This window comes from Lycorma delicatula, chromosome 3, assembly GCF_047948215.1.
Source record: "Lycorma delicatula isolate Av1 chromosome 3, ASM4794821v1, whole genome shotgun sequence".
In the NCBI taxonomy this organism is placed as follows: Eukaryota; Metazoa; Arthropoda; class Insecta; order Hemiptera; family Fulgoridae; genus Lycorma; species Lycorma delicatula.
This window is the reverse complement of record NC_134457.1, coordinates 128,237,848-128,262,091: the sequence shown is the minus strand read 5'-3', so window position 1 is coordinate 128,262,091 and position 24,244 is coordinate 128,237,848. Positions and strand designations below refer to the sequence as shown.

At 28.3% G+C, this 24,244-nt stretch overlaps 1 protein-coding gene across 1 annotated transcript in view; it reads left to right on the top strand.

The window, feature by feature from the left end:
- LOC142320979 (centrosomal protein 43-like) overlaps positions 1-15,715 on the top strand; it is a 33,296-nt gene extending 17,581 nt beyond the window's left edge. Inside the window, exons 5-8 of the mRNA XM_075358977.1 lie at positions 4,651-4,967; positions 8,349-8,503; positions 9,811-9,950; positions 15,504-15,715. Coding sequence (XP_075215092.1) covers positions 4,651-4,967; positions 8,349-8,503; positions 9,811-9,950; positions 15,504-15,575 — 684 coding nt within the window. The 3' untranslated portion in view covers positions 15,576-15,715. The remainder of the gene's footprint in view (positions 1-4,650; positions 4,968-8,348; positions 8,504-9,810; positions 9,951-15,503) is intronic.
- The last annotated feature ends 8,529 nt before the right edge of the window (positions 15,716-24,244 follow it).

The window sequence follows — 24,244 nt, the reverse complement described above, 5'->3', positions numbered from 1 at the left end:
CTTCTTCCTATTTCTAAAAATGAAATTAAAACTAAGAGATCATTTTAAGACCATTGAGGCCGAGTCATGAGAGGTAATGAATGCTCTGGTGAAAGATGACTTTCAAATGTATTTTCATTCATGGAAAAAACTAGGATTGCGCTACTATATGTACAGAAAGAATCTGCTTTGAATGGAAATGAGGCCAATAATTTTAATATATTTATTTTTAGTAGACTAATTTTGGGAACTTTTGGATAACACCTTGTACTTCTTTTATTTAATTTTTTACGTATTACTTTCTTAGTTTCTACTGGTGTTGTTGAATCATATATTCAAAATGGCTTACATAGTTTTAGATTTAATTTTTTTTCTTGTAAACAGTTTTCTAATATTTAATTTTCAGTTTATTTCTGTAACTGTTTAGCATAGCTCTTTCTTTATATTAAGTTATCAGTTTAAAAAACTGAAAAGATAAAGCAAAACTAATTGGTTTTATACAACTAAAACATCCGTCATGTTTATTATCAATAATTAGACAACTTATTAAAATTTACATTAATTTAATAAACATTTACTCAAATTTAAAATTTTAAAACTATTTACAATTATTACTTATGTTAATACATACATATAAGATGAGAGCTGTGCTGCTCTTTTGAGATTAGAAATGTGTTGTCATCACCAGTAGATTTGACAAAAATGAGATGATTTTTGAAGGGTTTTAAAAATTTTTTTCTCATGAATTACTTTGAGCAACGTTTACAAAATGTTTAAAGATTAAACAGCTCTGTTCAAAATTATATTCACATACTGAAAAAGTGTAATACAAAAGTGATGTTACGTTTTACTTGGAGGTTCTTTATTTTCTTTTTGTAGAACATTTTTTTGCCTGTGATTATAAGACACACCTCAATTTTTAAAGAGCACATTGTAAAAAACAATTACAGTCTGCTGTAAAAGAATATTTTACTGAAGGATAGAATTACATTAGAATGTAATTAAGTGAGGACAATGCTATGTACAGCCTTGTTACAGTGTTGTAATACAAAATGCTGTAAAAGAAAAGTAAGCATGGTAGAAATCAAGTGTTTTTACTATCCTCATTGTTAAAGATATTAAATTCTAAATAATAAATAATTTTAATAATAGTTATATCAGAGTAGAAAGCCTTATGATGATGATAATATATTGTAAAGAATGTGCACTGTTTATGTTTATTGTATTGGGTTAAGCTGACTGCAGTTAATGACATGTTGCTGTAAAGTAAATAGTAAATGCATTTTTCAATATACTCTTCCAATAATCCAAAATTGATGTTCATTCTAAACCTCTCTCTGTGGCCTTAAAAAGTCAATCAGAAATGAATTTGATTTCATTCAGGGTTTTCTCTTATGTCCCTACCAACTGTTTTGTTAGTTCTGTTCTCGTTTATCATTGTTTTTACTCTTCAGTACCAAAATAAGAATACTGAACTATACAGAAAGTTAAGTAAATATTGCAGTTACTTGTTCTATGGAAGTTTTTATTCAGAAAGCCAAAATTCCATTATGTTGTAGCATTAACTGACATAAATCACTGTCTGCATGTCACTTCCATCATACATATTCATATATCCATGAGTCTAGTGATTGATGGGATGTCATGCCAGCTTTTACTTGATTTCTTTACTTCACAGACATCCACATCAACTTCATAGTTTATGTGAGTGCTCTAGTCACAGGATGGGTGAAATGTATGTTTAGAATGTCCAAATTTTATAGTGTATATTAATTTCAGAAACTAGAAATTATAATTGTACCTATTATAGATCTACTCCAGTATGATGAAAAATAATGTTTCACCATACAATTTAGTAAAGCATACATGAAGCAGTTATTCAGTGTACATTATACTGGAATATTATATTGGGAATATGGCATATGCTAACATACACCCACTATGGTTGATATACATATCCAGCATTGTTTTTCCATTTGAAAAACTGTGACATCAATCTCCACAATATTCAGTGGTCTATCAATTTATTCTCTTATTTTTCATTAATAATTGGCATACAACTGTAAACAGTTCTTCCATCAGGAATACTATTTTTATGCTCGTTTTCAGTTTGATGGTCTGATGGCCATTCTCTCATAAATAGGTTTAATGAAGAATACCATAATTTTATAAAAATTGAGTTGCCTTTTCCTTCCAGTCAATATTTCTGGCTAATTTGAACAGTGAAAATTCAGTTATGAAATCCATGGTACTGAGTTGAGAATGAAGTTATTTCTGTTAAGTAATAAATAAAGAAAGTATAGTGAAAAATATTTTTATATTAATTAATAAGAAATGCAGATTCAATTTCTGAAACTATCCTTTTAATTTATTACATGAAACTGAAACAGTGTAACCTCTATCTCAATCATGGCTAAAAATGTGCATTTGTCTAGTTTAGAAGTTACTGCAGTATAATAATGCATACTAAGAAGAGGAAGGAAGAATAAGTAATGAGTACATCACTTATACTTTCATTTTTTATCTGCCTTAGGTTGATATGAAAAAGGCATTTATAATATAAATATAATAATTATGTAAAAGATTTAAAAGAAATCCTTGATATATAAGAATCTCTGATATATAGGAAAAGAAAACTTAAATCTGTGCAAGTCAGGTTGCAGTGAATGAATAGAAGATGAAGAAAGGTGTAGGTTTTGATATAAAGGAATTCCACAAAGATCCATTCCACACATTTTCAATGTATACAGAAGCAATGCAGGAGTAATATGAATTATTATGATATGGCATTAGATAAACAGAGAATGTATGTTATTTTGGTTAATTAAATTTCCTTTACAAACTAACTAATATCAGGAATATTATGAGCAGCATCATTTATGGTATCAGTAATTGTATTATTTCAACAATATAAGTGGTAGATAAGACAAAACAGTAAAAGTTTTTGTTTACCTTCAAATTTTAAAAATTATTTATAATTACTACTTATGTTTATACGTACATACAAGATGGAAGCTGTACTGTTGTTTTGAGATTATAGATGTAAGTAAAAAAGAACTCCTGTAAGTGTTGGAAACATTGGATTGAATTAATATTTTAGTGAACACTAATTTCAAGAAAGTAATAAAATGAAAAGTAGGGTAAAGTTGAGTGATGGGGACTGAAGAGAAAAGACCTCTTCATTCTTAACCAGCTCTTTGGCATTTATAATAATAATTTATATTTAGCATCTTGAATCTTTGTAAAGCAATGTATGCTTTTTCTTATTCCTTTCTGTGTGTGAATTTTTTACCTTTAACATAATTGTTATATCTTACTTCATCTGTTATCTGTTATTTACGTTATCTGTTTTATATATTGCAATCTGTGCCTTCTTCCACAATTTTTAGATAATGGATCCCAGTATTAATCCTGTATGTCTTATTGTATGCGTGTTCCTAGTTCAACACTTTAAAAGTTTCTGTGACAAATCTTTTATCTATTCTTCATTTTTTGACCCTTTATTTTAAATAATTATCCATTTACCTAATTTATAACTTCCTCCTATAATATATCTTTTCAAAAGCCTCTATTCTTTTCTTTTCAAGGGATCCATAAGTGAATAATTGGGTATTCTTTTCCTTTTTGTACATTATATATGTTTTGCTACTCCAAAGCACTACAGTCCATACCAATATGTTTAAAGATTTTTTTTTTTAATACGTAGATTGATAATATTAGAAAACGTCATGTATGAAAGTTTTCCTGATTCTGCTAGTCTGGTTTTGATCTCTCTTACTTCATTTATCCTTTGTAATTTTATTATCCAAATAAAAAAAATTACTTCAGATTCTAATGTATACTTCTACTCTAATGTTAAGTTCCTCATTTTCCATCTTTATGTCCACTCTGAATTTCTCTCCTAGCAATGAATCCATGCCATAAAGAATTTTTTATAACATTTTTTATTTTATTTCTTCAAAAAGAACAAAGCAAATAAAAGTTGATACTTTTTCCTTAGATATTATTCTGATCTGCTCTTCTACTCCTGCATTCCTTCTATGTACATTCAAAATAAATGGAATGGATCTTTGTCTCGTTCTTTTCTATGAAAACCTCCACCTTTCTTCATCTTCTACTCATTCACTGCAACTTCACTTATATAGGTTTAAGTTTTCTTTTCCTGTACATCAAGCCAATGAAATTTATTTTAAATCTTTTACATAATTGTTACATTGTTACATTTACATTATCAAATGTGATCTCTAAACCTGTTTAAGGCTGATAAAAAAAAGTACATCTTTTATACTTCCTTCCTTTTCTTAGTATCATTATAATCTTTAGTATAAACTGTGATGCTTATTAACTAGACAAGTACACGTTTTTAGCCATGATTGGGATTACACTGTTACAGTTACATGTAACAATTTAAAAGAATAGTCCAAAATTTGAATCTGAATTTCTTGTTAATTAATATAAAAATGTTTTTCATTATACTTGCTTATCTCTTTTATTTTATACTTATAAACTAGACAAGTGTACATGTTTAGTCATGATTGAGATACACTGTTCCAGTTACATGTAATAAATTAAAAGGATAGTTTCAGAATTTGAATCTGAGTTTCTTGTTAATTGCTATAAAAATATTTTTCATTTATTCATTATTATCTTTTTTTTTCATTTTTTAAACAGGATTTAAGTTGTCGGTCTGATATTTCTACAAAAGAAGATATAGGTCTCATAAAATTAGCTGAAGAAAAAACAGAAATTAAGTTACCGACATCAGGAAATACATATACTGGACTACTGAAAAATGATAATTTAGGTAATATCAAGAATAGTATTGCTTTAAATGGATCATTAAAACAGACTGAAAATACAAAAGAGCAAACTGTAGATAATAAACAACTTTTAAATGATGTGAAACTATCATCAGCTCAACAAAATTCAGTGCCTCAACCTAATATACGAAAACCAGACTCATTAAAATTAGATGTTAGTCAAGCAAAGTAAGTTTTTTATGTTCCAGTGATTTAATTTATGATAGATTTATTTTATAAGATCAGAGCTTATAGAATAAAATTATATATCGATATTTTTTTTCTTTTTTGTAGGAGATTTATCAGCAGATTTCCAATATGGTTCTCTAGTTTTTTAATTCTTGAGAATTGAATTAATCAATTATGTGATTAATAATTTGTTTTGATTTTCATATGGTATTTCATGTAAACATTATAAGTTTCAATATTATTTCTCGAAATGCTCTTTCAGGTTTCAGGACTTTTTCATTCATTTTAACACATTCAGTGTTTTTTTTTTTTTGATTAAGTAACTACGTTTGCTGTTTGTTATGCAAACAAATATGAGATGCTGTCCAGAGTATTCAAGACTGATGGTATTAAAGAAAACTAACTCATAGTTTCTGCTGTCAAAAGTTTATTTCCTTTCTTTTTATTAAATTAGCTGTAGTTTGTATTCCATACAAGCTACCTGTAATAAATGTATAAAAAAACCGTAATTATTTCTTTATTATCAACACCATACATTATGCAATACCTAAAGACATTGCAAAAATACTTTTAAAAAATGTGATCATAATTAAAGAATAAAATGCAAGTAACAATACAAAATAATAAGTTTCATTTTTTTAAAAACAAAATAAATTACGTACTATAAATGTTCCATAATACTCCTACCCAAAATAATAATTATAATAGATGGCCCCTCTCTGTGAACGATGAGAGTGGTGAGGGGGCTTGAGTGCTCAGTGATACGGAGTAGCTGGACCAAAGGTGCAACCACATCAGAGTGGTATCATTTGATAGCCAGACTAAGGAATGATTCCTGAAAGAGGGCAGCAACTGTTTCAGTAGCTGTTGAAGTGTGTAGGTTAAGAAAACTTAACAGTCATATCAACATCACTCAATCTTCCGAGTACTACACAGCTGAAAGCATTGGAAAATAACAGCTCTTTTTTTTCCAAGAAAATGTAGCTATCTGCATTTTCATGTAACAAAGATGGAGGCGCCTTCCTTGGTAAAATATTCTAGAGGTAAACTATTCCCCTGTTCAAATCTCAAAGTGAGGACTGCTAATGAAGGGGTCACCAAAAAAGTAAAAAAAAAAAACATTCTATGTATCAGAGTACTATGGAATGTTAGAATTCCCAAAAAGGGTGGTAGATAAGAAAATGTAAAGAGGGAAATGGGTAGGTTAAATGCAGATGTAGTAGGAATTAGCAAGGTTCGGTGGGAAGAGGAAAACGACTTTTGGTGAGGTGACTTTAGAATAATTAATTCAGCATCAAATAAAGGCAGGCAGGAGTAGATTTCATAATGAACAAGATGATAGAGAAGAGAGTAGAGTATTTCAAAAAGCATAGCACTAGACTCATTGTAATCAGGATAAAATCAAAACCTAAGCTGACAATGTTAACGTCTATATGCCTACAAGTGCCCATGATGATGATGAGGTAGAGGGGTAGTATGCGAAGAAATTTACGAAGCAGTTAAACACATAAAAGGGGATGAAAATATAATAATAGTTTGAGATACAAGCATCAGAAAAGGCAAGGAAGGAAATATTGTAGGTGAAGCATTTGGAAAAATGTAGGTAGAAGAAGAGACAGACTTATAGGCCACATATTAAGGCATCCTGGAATAGTCGCTTTAATATTGGAGGAACAGATAGAAGGGAAAAATTGTGCATGCAGGCTACACTTGGAATATGTAAAACAAATTGTTAGGTGTGTAGGATGTAGGGGGTATACTGAAATGAAACGACTGGCACTAGTTAGGGAATCTTGAAGAGCTGCATCAAACGTGTCAAATTACTGAAGATAAAAAAAATAATAGAAGGTAGTTAGGTAATCCAAAGGATAGGCCAGATTAGAGTTTATCTTAAAATTTAGAAGATATAAAAAAGATAAAATAGTGTCCTAGGCTGATTTAATAAAATGCATGTTATACAAACTAAACGCACATGTAAACATGTATAAAGACATTTATACAAAGGAATTTCATCACAAAACATGTAAATAAAATTAAGTAATGAGTTTTCATTTTGAAACATTTAAAAGTTACTGATATACTTGTCATTAAATAAATTCAAAAATAGCATCATATTGTAATTTTATTAAACCTTTCAATATCATCACCTGAAAAAAACCATCTTTTTTCAATTTATTACTAAAAACCAGCCAATGTTGGATTTTTTTTCATCTGCAGACAATCTGTTGTATAAAAATATACTGAGCAATATAAAATATTTTTACAACAATGCATCTTAACTTTTTAGAAACAGCAATTTTAAATTTACCATGAGATTACTACTTGTTATTCTAAGTGAAAAATCACCACTATAGCAATAAAAGAACAGAAAGGTTAAAGATAAATAATTTACATAATGGCAAAATTCTTAATTGTTGAAAGAATTGAATTGAAGGAAAAATGCATGATTTGAAATACATAATTAATTATAGTATGGTTCTGTATTTTGAATGTTTTGCTGACTATACAATTATATGTTCCAGCATGTAATGCTGTTGCAGAACCAAGATTGTGTAAAAACATAATGTTATATTTTAAAGCATCTGTAATGCTTAAATTATGTAAAAGTAAAGTTTTCTAAAAAATATAAAGAGTATTATTAATATATTTAACATATTTTCTCCTACTCAGAGCCAAATGCACCCTATTTATTTAAAAACAGTCACATTCTCAATTTTCATGCTGGAACACAAGCCAGGAATTCTATCACAACCCGTAGTATTATGATAAATTAATGGACCATCCCCAAAAAAATGTTTTTTCTCTGACTAAAAATTATATATTTAGTTTTGGAACTAAGAGTTAAAAATTGTTTAACAAACCATTAATTCAATTTAACCAAATCCTACTCTGTGTTACATTTATTGGACTGTGCATCCTCAGAATATAAAGGAAAACCAAAGACATTGATTTGACCATACAATTTTGCATTATACAAGATACTGACATAAATAAGAAACAAAGCAGGGCCTAAAACAGAACCTTGAGGAATGTCATATTTTACTATAATCATTGAACTGATATCATTACTCTCTTTAACAGACTGAACCCTGTTATTATGTAACTTTGGGAAAGTCTAAAAGCAGTATCTCTCATGCCCACAAACCAAAGAATCTCCAGCACCTTATCATGGTCAACTATATCGAATGTCATAGAGATGTCAATAAATAACACATATGAAAAGCAACTACTAATACATTATAGATCTTACATATTAGATTCAGTAGAGCTTGTTCTGTGCTTAGAGCTTTCCAAAAGTCAGACTGATTCTTACTAAAAAAGTTGTGCTTTTATACAATTTTCATTAAAAAAAAAGATGTATACTATTTTTATGTGTTTCAGCATTAAGTCCGTGAACAACAGTTCATTATCTTCATTAGGTGGACTTCCACCACTAGCTCCACTTGCAAATGGACAAGTGCAAGTAGGAAAACAATTATTTGGTCAGAAAGAAGTTACAAGTGATATAAAAGCACTATTAGATCAAGGACTGAGTGGTATGTAAAATGTCATGAGATTTATATAATTTTTTTTTAACTTGAATATATAAAAATGGTATGATATTGATGACTTTCTTTCAGTATATCTGTTATCATTTTAAAAATACTCATGTGCAGTGTATAGGTTAAAATAATAAAATAACTAGTTGACATAGGGAAAAGTAAAATAAAATTACTCAATAAATTTTAAGAAATACTATTTTTGGTGTATTAAAACTAAAATTCTAGGCATTAAAATTATATTTTATGCTTTATAAGTCAGAACCCAAAGGTTTCTTAATGTATATATATATATATATATATATATATATATATATATACTTTAATTTGAATTTCCTACGGTTTTACTTTCTGCGTATTGAGTGTTAGGATATGAAATTGTTATAAAATCCATAAAAATTGTTAAATAATCCAGCTATGTTTTATGCTGTGAAGAAATTGAAAAATTTATTCTTGTAACCTGTTATTCAGATTTTTTTAAATCAAATTAGAGGAATGATTTGCTTTTTATTATTGCTACTTTTGCCACCATTATCAAATTAATACCTTAATAATGAATTGCATGAGTAGATATGAGGAAATGAATTTATCTATTGATTAAAAATGTATATTAATTGGGGACCTCACGAATAAGCTCTTTTAAAATAACTTTAAATTAGACTGTTAAATGTTATTTTTCACACTTAACAATATCATTTGTATATATGAAATTGGAGCACTCTGTTAACATAGTGATAAAAAAAAATCTATCTTCATGACTGTTATATTTCAGTTAGACATTTATTTCTCAGCTTGATAAAATCATGTTGAATTTCATTTAGTAATAAATTATATAATTTCAGTTAATTAGCATTATTTTAAATTAGTATGCTTTCTAAAATAGTAAGCAATACCAGGTTGCCTACATTATGCATAATATAAGCATAAACTCTCCTGTCCTCATTATTCAAACCAGTCCATAGCAAAATGATGATTTTTTTTTTAATTATTTTTCTGCCAATTAAGAAGGAAAAATAAAGTTTTTAACATTTCCTAAATTAAAAATAAACAAATAATTAACTAAAATTCAGTAATAAATTATGTTATTAATATGATAAAAAACATAATGTGTTTTTAATTGAAATGAAATTATGATAAAGGAATAAGCCATGTAAAAAAAGATGGAAGTGTTAAATAACAAATATTTCAGCTTATATATAAAGCTTAAAAAAATGTTTTGTATAGCTTATAAAACTATAAATTTTTTTATTATTTATAAATGAATTTTCTAGGTCTTAATTATTTTGAAATTAATTTACGTATAGATTCTCAAGAGAACAATTATGAAGAAGATTTTCAATCTTCTACAAGTGATAAAACTAAAAAAGGGCAAATATCTGCTAGTGGGAGTGAAATAGATGAAGAAATTTCCTCTGCTGGAGATGATCAAAGTATATCTGGAGGGGTAAGTGTAAGTTTTGTCATGAAATTTTTTTTACAGTAAGTGAAACTTTTATGGATAATGATAATAGCATTTTTGAGATATGATCCAAAATGTTAATATGTGTTTTTTATGCAAAGTTTTCTTCAACTTATAGTTTACAGTACATTAGGATAATGGATGTCAAAAAGCTTTGTATTGCAGTACAACAAAATCCTTTTTTTTACCCCCAGTAAGTTTTTCTTCAGTTATTTTGTTCATGTTATCTTCCTCATTAAAATATGTCCAACGTAATAATAAAATATATTGAATAACTTCTATTAAAGGTTCGAACTAAATCTATGAAGTTATTGAAGTGTATTTAAAAATAGGTGTTTTTTGGATTTTATTTGGGGAAAAATCTCTTTGCAGAAATTTTATATTCTTTTACAGATTATTGATGAGCAAGACAATAATTTTTGTTGTTAGTGGAGTTTTTTTTCCTTCAATACATTGACAACATCCTCCATTGTACAGAAACAACGTCCTCCATTGTAAACTGTAACTATTAGACTTTGGCAGTTAATTTCATCTACTTCAGGGTATTTTTCTGACAGTACTTTCAATTGACCAAAGTTAACTGAGTTGATATTGGCAGTTATATCTGATTGAAAGTTGTACCTGCAGCTGTATTTAAACCTGCGGGATGCAGGTTTAAATACAGGTGTAGCCCTACATAACAGCGGTAGCCATACTGGGATAGTATGGCTACCATAAATTATACCGACCCACTAGTGAATTTTGACCAGTAATATAATAATATTCAATTTTATTATGCAACATCTTGCATAAACGCAATATGTGTAATGTCACTTCTATTCATTAAATATTATTTTTGTACTATATTTAATAGATAATCATCTTTGATATACCAATAACATCGATAAACAATTTTTGTTTCCTAATCTGCAATGCATGATTTTAATCTGTTTTTTGATGCTGAAAACAAATATGAACTCAGGATCTTTCTGTCACCCACCATTTTTGAATAAATTTTTTAATTTTAATTAAAGGATTTTTTTCATTTTTCAACATATAGTTAGCATTTTAAAGCTTTGATTTTATATTTTTTTAGCTCATTTTTTATTCTTTAATTTTATTAACATAATTTGTAAGTTACAAATAAACAGTACTAAATGAAGAATTAAATCATATCATAGTCACATATTATGACATCATATCTAATACTGAGGAGTGAGCCTTCATGGACAAGATTAATCATGTCTTTGCAAGTCAAAACATGTAACTGAAAACACAGCTGTGTCGTTTGTGTTACGCACTGAATTCAGATATGAATTAATTTTGTTCAGTCTTATTGCTCTCTTAAGTTTGTTAACAGTGCAGTGTCATAATGTCTCAAAATTGTGTAAATTATGTGGATGCCTTTTGTTATGTATGTGGTGAGTTTACCATAAAATCAAGTAGAAAAAACATTACACCTTTAAATAAAAAAGCATATCAATTGTACTTTTAGTGTAAAATTGGTGATCAGATGTGGGCGCCTCATATAGTATGCACTAATTTTTCTGTGTATTTAAGAGGATGGCTGAAAGGTACACAGAAGTACAAGCCTTGGAGTAAGTTTTTGCCAGGACCTTCTAGATTGATGTTACTGAAGTAGCAGATGAGCTTCGTATCCCAAGTTATTGCAGAGGTGAAGCGAACAAAGAAATGCCAGAGTAGAATGAAGAGCCTATACCTTTCCTTATAAATTCAACCTTCCCATACCACCAGAGAAAATAAATAAGTTTCCTTTCAATTTGAGTATGACCTTTCATCCCCAACCCATTGTGATATTTTAAATGTCAAGAGTATAGCCAAACTACAACATCTTGCTTGAAAACTGAAAGATGTGCTAAAGAATGTCACAATGACACTAACTGCCAAGAGAATGAAAAATGTGCAGACTGAAGTGGACCACATTCAGCTTGCTCCCGAGATAGCCCAACATTTAAAGAAGAAAAGGTAATTCTTGTGTACTAGCATAAGTATTCCATATGGTATTTGTACTGAGCAGAAGCTATATTTTCCAGCCGCACAGTATAAAAAGCTACTGAACTCTTGTAGCCTAGTTAAACTGGACATATCATTTGTCGCTGCTACATCAAGACAAGCCCCTGAAAATGTGGGTAACCAGCAGTGCAAATCCTGCATCGAGTTAAAAAACCTTGTTCCGATGTTATCTCATCAAGTTGCTTCACTCACAGCTACTATCTCGGAGTTAACTAAGATGAACAAGAAGTCAATAGTTGCAGCCAGCGACACCGAAATTAGTGGAATACCTCCAAAATCTCCTGTTCAAATGTTTTGTCTTTACAGGAAGGAGTAAATACTAGTGGTAAGCCATCAATAATCTCCCTGTTAAGATACCTTACACAAACATCCCCTCTGGGTTGTCATCTGGCTTCCCATTTTTCAAAGTCTTCCCCACCATCAACTCATATACTGGAGGATATGGTTGAGGAACCACCTGATTCCAGGGCATCAGAGATTATTTAAATTAAAAATTCTAAACAGCAAAACTGAATCACCTATAATTAATTTTTATTATATATATTTATATATATATATATATATATATACCTTCATTTATGAATATTATCCAATGGAACGTTCTATATCTTTGGTCAGGATTGACCAAAGATGTTACATTAAAGATGTTACAGTATTGATGAGTGCACATGAGCCTTTAATATGTGCTTCCAGGAAGTACACCTGCTGCAACAAGATGCAGAATAACAGTCAGGGACTATTTCTGTACTACAAGGATACTACTAGCTATACATCTTGCAATCACCATAAAAATTTCTGTCCCTTTCAAATTGCACATATGCAATTTATATCTGTCACTGAACTCTGAGTTTGATGCAATAGATATACAAAATCTCTTCATCTAAATACCATCTTCATCGTTAGTAGTAGGGGACTTTAATACCCACTATATTTCATCGGGCTCAACAATCTGTTTCCCTCAAGGAATATCATAAACAGAGTGAGAGACAGGACTTGAACCTGTCTCTACTGAATGATAGATCATGCACATTTATATCGTCATTGACTGGTACTTTTTCATACATTGACCTCTCATTATGCTCATCAAGTTTACTCCGTTGTCTTAATTGGTCTGTATGTGATGACTTTTATGGCATTAACCATAAACCAATTATTATTGCTTTTGGTAGCAACCGCATGGTGAACAAAAGACCACAAAGATGGATTGTGGATTGTTGAAAAAGCAAAATGAAGTGTATTAAATACTACATTGTTTACTAAAGCCATCAACAGTATACTAAATGTGTGCCACCTGTTTCATGTTCTCTGTTTGTTGATGATTTTGCTGCTCTATGTATATATATATATATCTCACAACCCGTTCAACAGCCACATCTGAGAGACTACTACAGAATACTATATATCACCTTGAAGCTTGGTTCAGGGTTTCACATTCTCACCTGAGAAAACAGAATGTGTAGTCTTTTCTAACTTCCGAGACCCTTTTATTTCACAAATCCTTCTCAATGGAGAGCCAATCTTTCCTGACTTTAAATGTTTAGGTTTGCTTTTTGATACTTGTCTTATATGGATCAAACATAAAACAGTGAAAAGCAAGATGTTTAAAATTCTAGATATGCTACAAGTCCTTAGCAATAATAAATTCTGATACTTCATTGATACTGTGCAACAATGGAGCTCTTCAATTAGGAATAACCATAGAGAGGTGGTTATTTGCTGTTTACAAATAGGGCATACTAATCTTACCTAATCAATCAGACCTATGCACCAGTTTGTGTTCACTGCGGCTGCCAACTAACAATACACCACATCCTTGTGGACTGTTTGTTATACAGCATTGCGTTGTAAATTTAAATTAGAAGCTAAAAACCAAGATATTCTAGGAAACAATATGCTGATGCTGTCGAATATTTTGTTGTTTCTTAAGACTGTGCATCTTGATTCAACTATTTAATAATTATTGAAATATGTTTTCTTTTATAATATTATATTATGTTTATTCCAGGCGATGATTACACGAAAGTAATAAATAAGTATGAGGGACGTTCAGTTATTAACAAGACAGATTGATGTAAAGAAAAAGCGGTTCATTCAATGACAATGAAACTTTTTGAGGGTCAAGTTGGCATTTATGGGAACATATTTAATCAACTGTTTGACATAATTAAACTAAACATTATCTCTTTTGTTGTTTCAGAATGTCAGCTCTGCTTGAAATGTGTACACCAGAAGAGCAACGTTCAGTAAGAGTTTTACTATCAGAATGTGTGAAACTGGTAGAAATTTACTCAAGAATGTTGAAACAGTATGGTAAAAAGTGTTTAAACAGCAGTAACATGTATGAGTAAGTGAAACAGTTTAATTCAGGCAGAACAACTGGACTGTTTTCCTTTGCTCTGGAAGATTGATTACTGTGCTGCAAAATCACATAAGTGATCTTATTTGCAAAGACAGGTGCATCAGAAGTTCCCAAATTGCTAGTTTGTGCAATATTCAATAATTCATGATGTGCTGAAGTATTGCAAAGCGTGCTCAAGATGTGTTCGAAGACAGCTGACTCAAGCCCTTAAAGACATCCGGATTTGCATTTTTTGTGAGCTCAAAGTACAGCTTGAAGTGGAAGGCATAATAGCCTTTCTAGATCATATAACAACCTCTGATGAAACATGGATGCACCATTTCAAGCCTGAATCCAAATGGCAGTCTTGAGTGGAAGCATATCAAGATTTGCCTACCAATTAAAATTTGAAACTCATGTGTCACTGGTAAAGTGATGTTGACAGTCTTCCGGAATTCACAAGCCCTATTTTTAGTATCTCTTTAGAAGAACAATGTACCATGAACAGTGAGTACAATTCTAACATGCTCCAACAGAAAGTGACGCCCGCAAAAAGGCAAAAACGTCAGGGTGCTCTTTCAAAAGGTGTGATTCTCTTGCATGACAACGCACGCTCCACATCACTCAGAGAAGGGAGAAATGCTCAAGAAGTTGGGTTGGGAGGTGTTGCAATATCCTCCTTACAGTTCATACCTTGCCCCATTCCATTTTCATTTTTTTGGCCTTTCAAAGACTTTTTACATGGCAAAAAGTTTGATGACAATGAAGCGGTCAAAAACGTGTTACACAAATGGTTCAAACAGCATGTTAAAGACTTCTATGCTGCAGGTATCAGAAAGCTTACAGAACATTGGGACAAGTTTCTAAATGTCACTGGAAACTGTTGAAAAGTAGTATAATTTTCATTGTCATTGAATAAATCGTTTTTTCTCTACATCAGTTTGTCTCGTTAATTATTGAATGTCCCTTGTAATAAATATATAATTCTACTAATTGCACTACTATTATTATAATATAATATTAGTATGTAATATACATAATATTATTATAATATAATAATACGTAATAATATTATATGTAATAATTGTACTACTATTTATAATCCTACTAATTGTTTCAATCATAAACTGTTTTTACAAAAATGTATTGGGATATGCGACTTAAATTTGTGTTTGATATTTTTTCAGGGAGATGAAATCACTATTGATACTACAATTTCACAAGTTAGTGGTCATGGAGATTATGTTGAAAATATATAACATGAAATGAGATGTCAAGCACTATTTATTTCTATCACGTAATTTTATCACATCTCGCATACTTTTATTTTAACCATACTTTTTTATAATTATATTTTTTCCTCCTCATTTTAATTTTTCTTTTCTTAAAACTTTCTAACCTGTTTATTATAAACTGTTTTAAAATGATATTTTTTATAGAAAAAAAATATTCTTTTTTGGTAGTTTTTATCACAATATTGTATCATTAAAATTAGACTATTAAAATCTTCATTTTAAACTATTTGATTACTGACTGTTATTTTTATTAGTATTGTTAAATTATATAATACATTACACTTCAAAAAAAAATTTAATCTGTGATTAAATTTTTAACTTTTCTTAATCAGTCAGTTTCAGATAATCTACTGGTCAGTTATTTTAAATTATGTTCGTTGTTCAAGTTATAATCATTTATTTCTTTTATCATGATTTTTAAGTATATTAGATTTTCTATTAATTCAGATCAACTGATGACAATTAATATTACTCATTATATATGACCCTCATTCTCTTTTTCAGTGAAATTATAAGCATACAAATGATAGAGACTATTCTTAAAAGAAGTCCGACAGGTTTTTATGTTGTTAAATTTATTCACTGTATTTTTGCTAAAGATTGTACATTTTCATTTGGTTTATATTATAACAATACCAAAACACAGAAGTAAACTTAAAGAACTAACACTGTAATTGACTTTTGCATGATTCTGCTTCATCAGTTGATAAACAATTCTATAACATCAGTAAATTATTAAAAAAAGTAAAACACCGAAAAGCTTAAATTATCTCTGTCATACTATCATAACCATAAAATCTGTTATGATGAACACACAACTTCACTGCTGTTACTAGAATGATGTAAATTTAAAATGTCATACTTCCCTTTGCAATATCATTGTTGCCAACCATTATAATTGATTATCTCTGTAATCAAAACATCACTCTCAAATGTGTTGTGGTGGTTCATCATTTTATACTTTTGTTTAAATTTTTCAAGTATATTAAATTTTTATTGTTATTACAAACCTCAAAAATTTCTACTCGCTCTCATAAATTAAGATCAAGTTAAAACAAAGTAGATGTACTAGAAAGTGTATTTAGAGACAGATTTTGGTTTTTTATTTATTTACAATAAGAATATGGAGTGTCAGTTCAGTCAAATCAGATAGGTTTTTTAATGAAAGATTTTCCTGCGTCTTTTTTATTTGATTTTATTTCTTAATTAATTGTACTGTCACGGATAATTACATTTTATTTCAGAATAATAATTTTTTTTATTTAGTGTCTTTTGTATCAGAGTTACCTGATATTGTTACCTTTTATTGTAGGGATTACGGCGGCCCAACAATGCTACAGCAAACCGCTGTTTATTACCCTTATAGCTTATTGTTAACACTTGTTTGAAGGTATTTCCCGATTTCACCTTTTCTCGATTTATTTATTTATTTTTCAGACATCAATATTCTTCTTGTTTTCTTTTTTTTTATATAATTTTCAGAAATTCATATTCTGTATAAAATTTCAAATACACACATATCAAAAAATCATATGGTTGACAGTCAAACAATTTTTAACTTTAATCGTTAATAACTAATTAATGTGATCGATAAAATCTTTTTTCAAACGGGGTTTTTCTCTTCACGATTTACTCTATACAACCGTTCTCATCTCAGTTTTAGGAGAAAATCTAGGTATCACTGTGTAATGTAGAAACTTTGGAGATTTGTAATAACAATAAAAAAATGAACATACTTGAAAAATATTATAGTGGTTGGCAATAGTGTTATCAGAAACAAAAGGAAGTACAACATTCTAAATTTACATCATTCCAGTATTGGAAGTGGAGTTGTGTGTTCATCATAACAAATTATAAGGCTATAATAGTGATAATATTTAAGATTTTCTAAATTTTAAGATTTTTTTTTTTAATTTATTGATGTAGTTATAAAATTGTATACCAATTGATGATGTGGGATCCCACGATAGTTATTTATTGGAGTTCTTTTTTCAAATTTACTTATATGTTACTGTGTTTTGGTGGTTAAGGTTTCAGTTAATATTGAATTTAATTAGCGTAGTGGTTAATATGTTGATGAATTATTTGAATTTTCAAAAAATATATTATATATATATAATATTGTAATCAAAATATTCACTTTGATACTTAACTGTAGTAGTTATTGAATCTCAATTCCCAAAAACATTTTGTCTTAAAACTTAATAAATCACAAACATCTTAAATCTTTTCTATCAATCTTTTTTTCTTTTTATTAGCAACATGTATTATTAAAGATGAAAACTTAACTTTCTTGTACTCTATAACCTTTTAATTCTCAAAATTTAGTCAGATATCTGACTATAAATGTGTTATTATTTTTAATTAAATTAGTTTTTTTGCACGCTCTAGCATTGAACAAAATTTACGTTTGTTTATTTTCATGTTTGCAAATTGGTTGAAGTGGACTCAGGGGTAATTAAAATTAGTTGCTCAAAAATTAAAATTTTATGTATGCATGTTAGTTCACATTTATATAAAAAGCTTCTGTACAAGTTAGTGAAACATGATAGTTCAAATATTTGACAAATGATATTTAACAAGCTTCTTTTCAATAATTATCCAATATGTTGGAAGTATCCTAGCTTTTATTTTAATTGTTGCTTTATTATAAGAGAACTTTGCTTTATTGTTCAAAAATGTTCATTGCTTTCAAAAATAAACTTAGGTCCATTCTTAATCTAGCAATATTGTTTTCAAAATATTTTTATGTTAAGGTACTTAATGGCCATCTATTTCTCATCATAGTCATTACCTGAAAAAAGTATGCTTTTGTATTGTCAGAAGTTTGCATTAATTAATGTTTAGCAAGCCTATTTCTTAGAAACTAATTTATGTCTATTTCAATTTAGATTAAGGATGTAAATGTGATCAAGTAAACCTAAGTTCTGGTATTTTGTAAATGTATAACTATAAGCATTTTATTTTTTAAATAGAAACATAGATTAAAAACTTAGCAGATTATGATAAAACATTAAATTAATTCCTGTCGTCCTAATTTATGTCCAGAATGTATCTGATCATAAGCAAGAAAGAAAATACCTTTCTTGTGGGCTTATACTTCTATTCTAATTCATAGTTAATCTATTTGTGATTCTACATACTTTAATCCAGCACATCATCCATTGCCCAAGATATTTCTGGAATTCTTCTTTTGATATACCTGTTGATGAGCTCAAACATTCTTATTCTTAAGCTTGGGGAACAACTTGAAGTCACAGGAGTCATGTATGGAAAATTAGAAGCCTGGTGAAGACCAAAATAATTGTATGCTCTGCCAAGTTATCGTGTCAAACATGAAGAATTGGCAGGGGCATTTTCATTATACAACAGCCTGTTGAATCACTCCCACACGTCTAATCTCTTTTACCTAATCAATTCTTGAAAATATCCAGAGAACCTTTTGATAATATTGTTTATTAACTATTTTGCTTTGTATTATTTTATGTTGCTCAACTCTGTACTGATATAAAAAAAACATGTTCTATATACTGGTAATTATAATTTGGCTATCTTTAAAGTAGTTATAACATTTTTTTAATTTATAAATCCCCACAGCAACATTGCTGAAAGGTATGGGGGAATCTTTTGAATTTTTTCACTTTGGGTATGACAAAGTTTTTTTGCACAGCTTAATGTGTAGCACAATTCAACAAATTTTGTTAGTGCACAAATTAAAAATGTGACAGATATATTTTATGCAAGCATATTCTGACTGCATAGGAACTACTGGCTCACCCTACAAGACTATGAAAAAATACTTTCACTCTGGGTTACTACCACAATATACTGAGTTTCTTTCATTCAACTCCAATTACTTTCTGAGTAAAAAGTAATAAATGCAGATACTTTTTGAACTACTTCTTATTAGATTCTTTTGTATAATTATGGATATAATTCATTTTTGAGATCTAAAATTAGTAGCTATTTCCAGATAATTACTTTGATCAATTAATTTTCTACGTCTTAATCATGATATGAATTAATAAAATTTTAAGTAGTTTAATATTTTTTTCTGACAGGTTTCTATTTTGCTAACAATAAATAGTAACAATTTTGGTTTTTGTTAGTTACTATTATTTTATAATTTTTTGCTGTATTATCCCAGTAGAATAACAATAGTTTGCACACATTTTTAAAGATGCTATATTTGTTATAAAACATTTATTAATAATACAAGTTTTTCTATTTGTGTTATTATTATGAACGTAATTTTGATATGTTAATAAAAAGATTTTCATGAAATAATTTATGTCCATTAAATTTACAGTAATTTTTGTCATAGTTAATTTTTTTTCTGTAGAACCTTATAGGTTAAATTATGTTTTCAACTTTTTTAAGTTAGGTACATCATTATGAATTCTTAGTATTTAATTTTCAAAAGCTAATAATGATTAATAAAAGCAACAATGTATGTATTATACAATAATTTTATTTAAGTTAGTAAGTACTTAGTGTATACAAACAACTTCACTGTGTTGGATAACTTATTTGTTATTCTGTGACATAAAATTCTTTAATTTTAATGATTAGGTATGTACTTACATATTCAGTCAAGTTGTGCCACAATTTTATTAGTATAAATTTTAAGTGTTTGATAATAGCAAAGTGTAATGTATAAGCTCAAAACTAGAATATATGTTTAGTTAGATTTGTTATACCACTTTATTTTAGTTTTTAAGTTTGTGAATTTGTCATATTTATATTAATGTATTAAACAATTTTTTTTTTTAATTTATTAAATGTCATCATGCATTTTAGACTAACAGTTTAATTTTCTTCTTAGTATTATTATTTTTATTTTTTAATTTATATTGAAAGATTTGAACAAAAAGCCAGAAATTATACTAGTTCTTGTTTATCATTATTAATGTGAAAATATAATCTGTAACTGTACATTAAAAATACATTTAATATTTTTGTGTAATTTGCAAATATTACCTGCAATATATAAATGTGATTTTAGTTTTAAAGAATTATTGTTTGTAGATTGACCCAAGAACTTTATTAAATAAGACCAGTGGTGGTGGCAAACCTTTTTTTATACAAATGCCAAAAATGTACAATTAATATCTGCAGAGTTGCTAAGCTGCTGGGCAGATGTTTGCTATTTTATATCGGGTGCCAAATGCTTATATAAGATTTATATTTGTCACTTTAAGAAATACACACACCAAACTGGGTTCACCAGTCATTTGTTTCTTAAAAGTTTATGAAATTAGTTTCAAAAGGAAATTGTTCACCAGCATATGAACAGGAGAAAATTAATAATGTAGCTGATGCTAGTTTTTAAATATTTAAAGGTTTTTGAAATGGCATACCAGGTTCTCATTAGTTTCTTTTCTGCATTCTTTTTATTTATACTCAATAATCAATCATTTTCATATATTCCAGGTCAATTTCAAATTGACAAAATTTTGTGTTGATTTGATTGAAAATCAATTAAGTGAATTTATACATCTTCCAAATTCAACCACTAGAAAATTTCCAAATTAAATTTGTTATTACGTATTGATGTTTGGATATAAAATAAATGTTGATGTTACTCCTGCTGATTACCTTAACTTAATAATCTTGAAAAAACTTTGTAGATTGTCAAGTTAACTTGATGTGATTTTTCACAAAATTCTAAATCTGTAAAGAAATTCTTTGTATTTGGAAAGTATCGTTTGTATTAGAAATATTGCTACAATAGAAAATCTGTAATTTAGCTTTAAATGCTTTCAAACATGACAATGGCATGTTTGTAATCACTACATGACGTAACTTGCCTATTAATACCTTATTGTTTAATACAGTATTTAATTAATTTAAATATAAGCATCATAAGTAGTAAAAAAGAAAATAAAAAACAATTAATTTTGAAAACCGTTTAATATCCATATGATGATTATATTTTTCCATGATTTTCTCATTTTGTGTAGAACTTTCCGTAACTTAAAAAAATATATTCTTACTCATCAGTCCATCGAGTTTGGAATTCTGCTGCTTGATTTTGATTATTGTTTTATTTTTCTTAAGTCATGTTATTTAGAACATTAATAAATTCAATCAAAATTAAAATCAAATAAATGTTATAATAGTTAAATAAATAATTTTATTATATCCTTCAGTAAAATTACTTATGTAATTCATACTTACAGCAAAAACAACATGAAAAATCATATATTTGCTGCTGATTATTAAAAATCAGTTAAAAATGTTTAGGCAGATGGAAACCATTAGGGCCAACAATTTTCATTTGCTGGGCCCAATTCTCATAGTAATTATTTACTGATTAGTTATTTCATATAAAACAGAATGTTAATGTACTTTAAAAAAAAGTTGAATATTTTATTAGCATATAAAGTGATATGACCTGCAAGTCATAGGTGTGCCAACGACATTTTTGAATGTGTCGCCTCTAGCACATGTGTCATAAGGTTCTCCATGCTGGGTGGGTATAGGTTGTGTATTAAATTCAAACAAAATGACTGATTATTAATTAACAAGAAAAAAATAATAAAGTACACCCATACCTCTCTTTACCTGTTTCTGCTTGGAATGAAGTATATATATATATATATATATATATATATATCAGCACATTCATGTTTTCAATAGTGATTGCTGTTTTGTTAAATGTTGAGAAGTCATATTAAGTGTTATAAATCCTATATTTTCAAGGAGAAGAATTTTGTTAAACAAATATTTAACTTTGTCTGGTCTGTCAAATCTCTTATAAGGATTATTTAATATTTAAATTATTTTTTTTCTGCTTAGTGTCATTAAGTTTTTAGTTTGTAAAAAGTAAATTAATATTAAACCAAATTCTGATAAATTTGTTTCAGGATATTTTCTTAACCAATTAAAAATTATATAGTAAAGAAGTTCACTTGACTATAAATTCTAAACAGCAAACCAGCTGTTTGATGAATTAAATTTGTTATGTGTATTTTATTTTTTTATTAGACTTTTACAATATATTTTCGCAATAAGTAAACCAGTAAAACATTTTTTTTGTAAATGATCTTCCATATTATTCTGTCTTATCTAATTCAATTGTCAGTTTGTTACTATATTATTTTAAATAAATAGTTATAATTCATATAATATGTTGCAATTATAAAATAGAAACATGTTATAGTTTATAATTTATTTTAATTCAGCTAAATAGAAAATACCATAGTGCAGTATAACTACTGATTTTCATGTTAATTGAAGATTTTATTTATCATAATAATTTTAGTAGTTATTATGTATAATAACAATGAAGTCATAATATTATTACATATATGTAGTAAATCTACTGTATCAGTTTCATATGAAAATCTAACCTCTGTAATCTAAAAAGAACAGCAGCGATTCCTTATATTGAATATGAATATTTTATTAGCATATAAAGTGATATGACCTGCAAGTCATAGGTGTGCCAACAACATTTTTGAATGTGTCGCCTCTAGCACATGTGTCATAAGGTTCTCCATGCTGGGTGGGTATAGGTTGTGTATTAAATTCAAACAAAATGACTGATTATTAATTAACAAGAAAAAAATAATAAAGTACACCCATACCTCTCTTTACCTGTTTCTGCTTGGAATGAAGTATATATATATATATATATCAGCACATTCATGTTTTCAATAGTGATTGCTGTTTTGTTAAATGTTGAGAAGACATATTAAGTGTTATAAATAAATTATATATTTTATAATTGCAACATATTATATGAATTATAACTATTTATTTAAAATAATAAATCTACAATTGGTTACATTATGATTAGCTTCAGAATATGATGTGAGAATGTAAATATGAATATGGATTGAGATGTAAAAAAAATGAATACAATTCTGTTGTAGATTGATCTTGTGGTTACGGAAGATTTTTTAGGACACATCCACCTTTCTGGAGTGCCCTAAAAAATCGTATAATTTATCTTTTATAAATAATCCATATAAGCAATTATTTTTTTCAGGAATCAAATAAAAAAGTCTTTTTTTCAAATGTTAATTCAACTTACATAATCTATCTATTCTTTTATTACTTAAAACATATTTAATCACATCAAATAGAGGCATAAAGTTTGTAAAATCAAATGGTGGCTTTCAACTTTCATCCCTAATGTGTTGTTATTAGTCCTTTACCCATTTCTTGAACTCATTTTATTTTTATTCTCTTATCATATAATATATACATATTAACAGTACTTGTGACGAAGTATTTGCTACAGAATGCCTATTGACTATCTCACAAGTTTGTCTACATGTGGAATGATTACTGCACTTTTATTAGAAGAGTCTCCTCTCCTTTCTGTTTGGTTTTGGTAAATCAGACTACTTTGCAATTTGTAGTATCTTTATCAAACTTGCATGTTGCTTGGAGGTAATTAGTAAGGCATTCTTATTTTAATTTCTTAAACTGATAAAAGTTAGGCATCCTCTCTTCAACCGTTTAATAAAATCTGCCATTCCATTCCAAATATTCCATGTAATATAGTGGTTTGTATTTTCAATTGGCTTAATTTTCATAAAATTTATTTAGTTGGTTTAAATGGATAACAAGTAGTGTTTCTTCATTCATCTTCGGCTGAATAATACACATTTATTAATAGG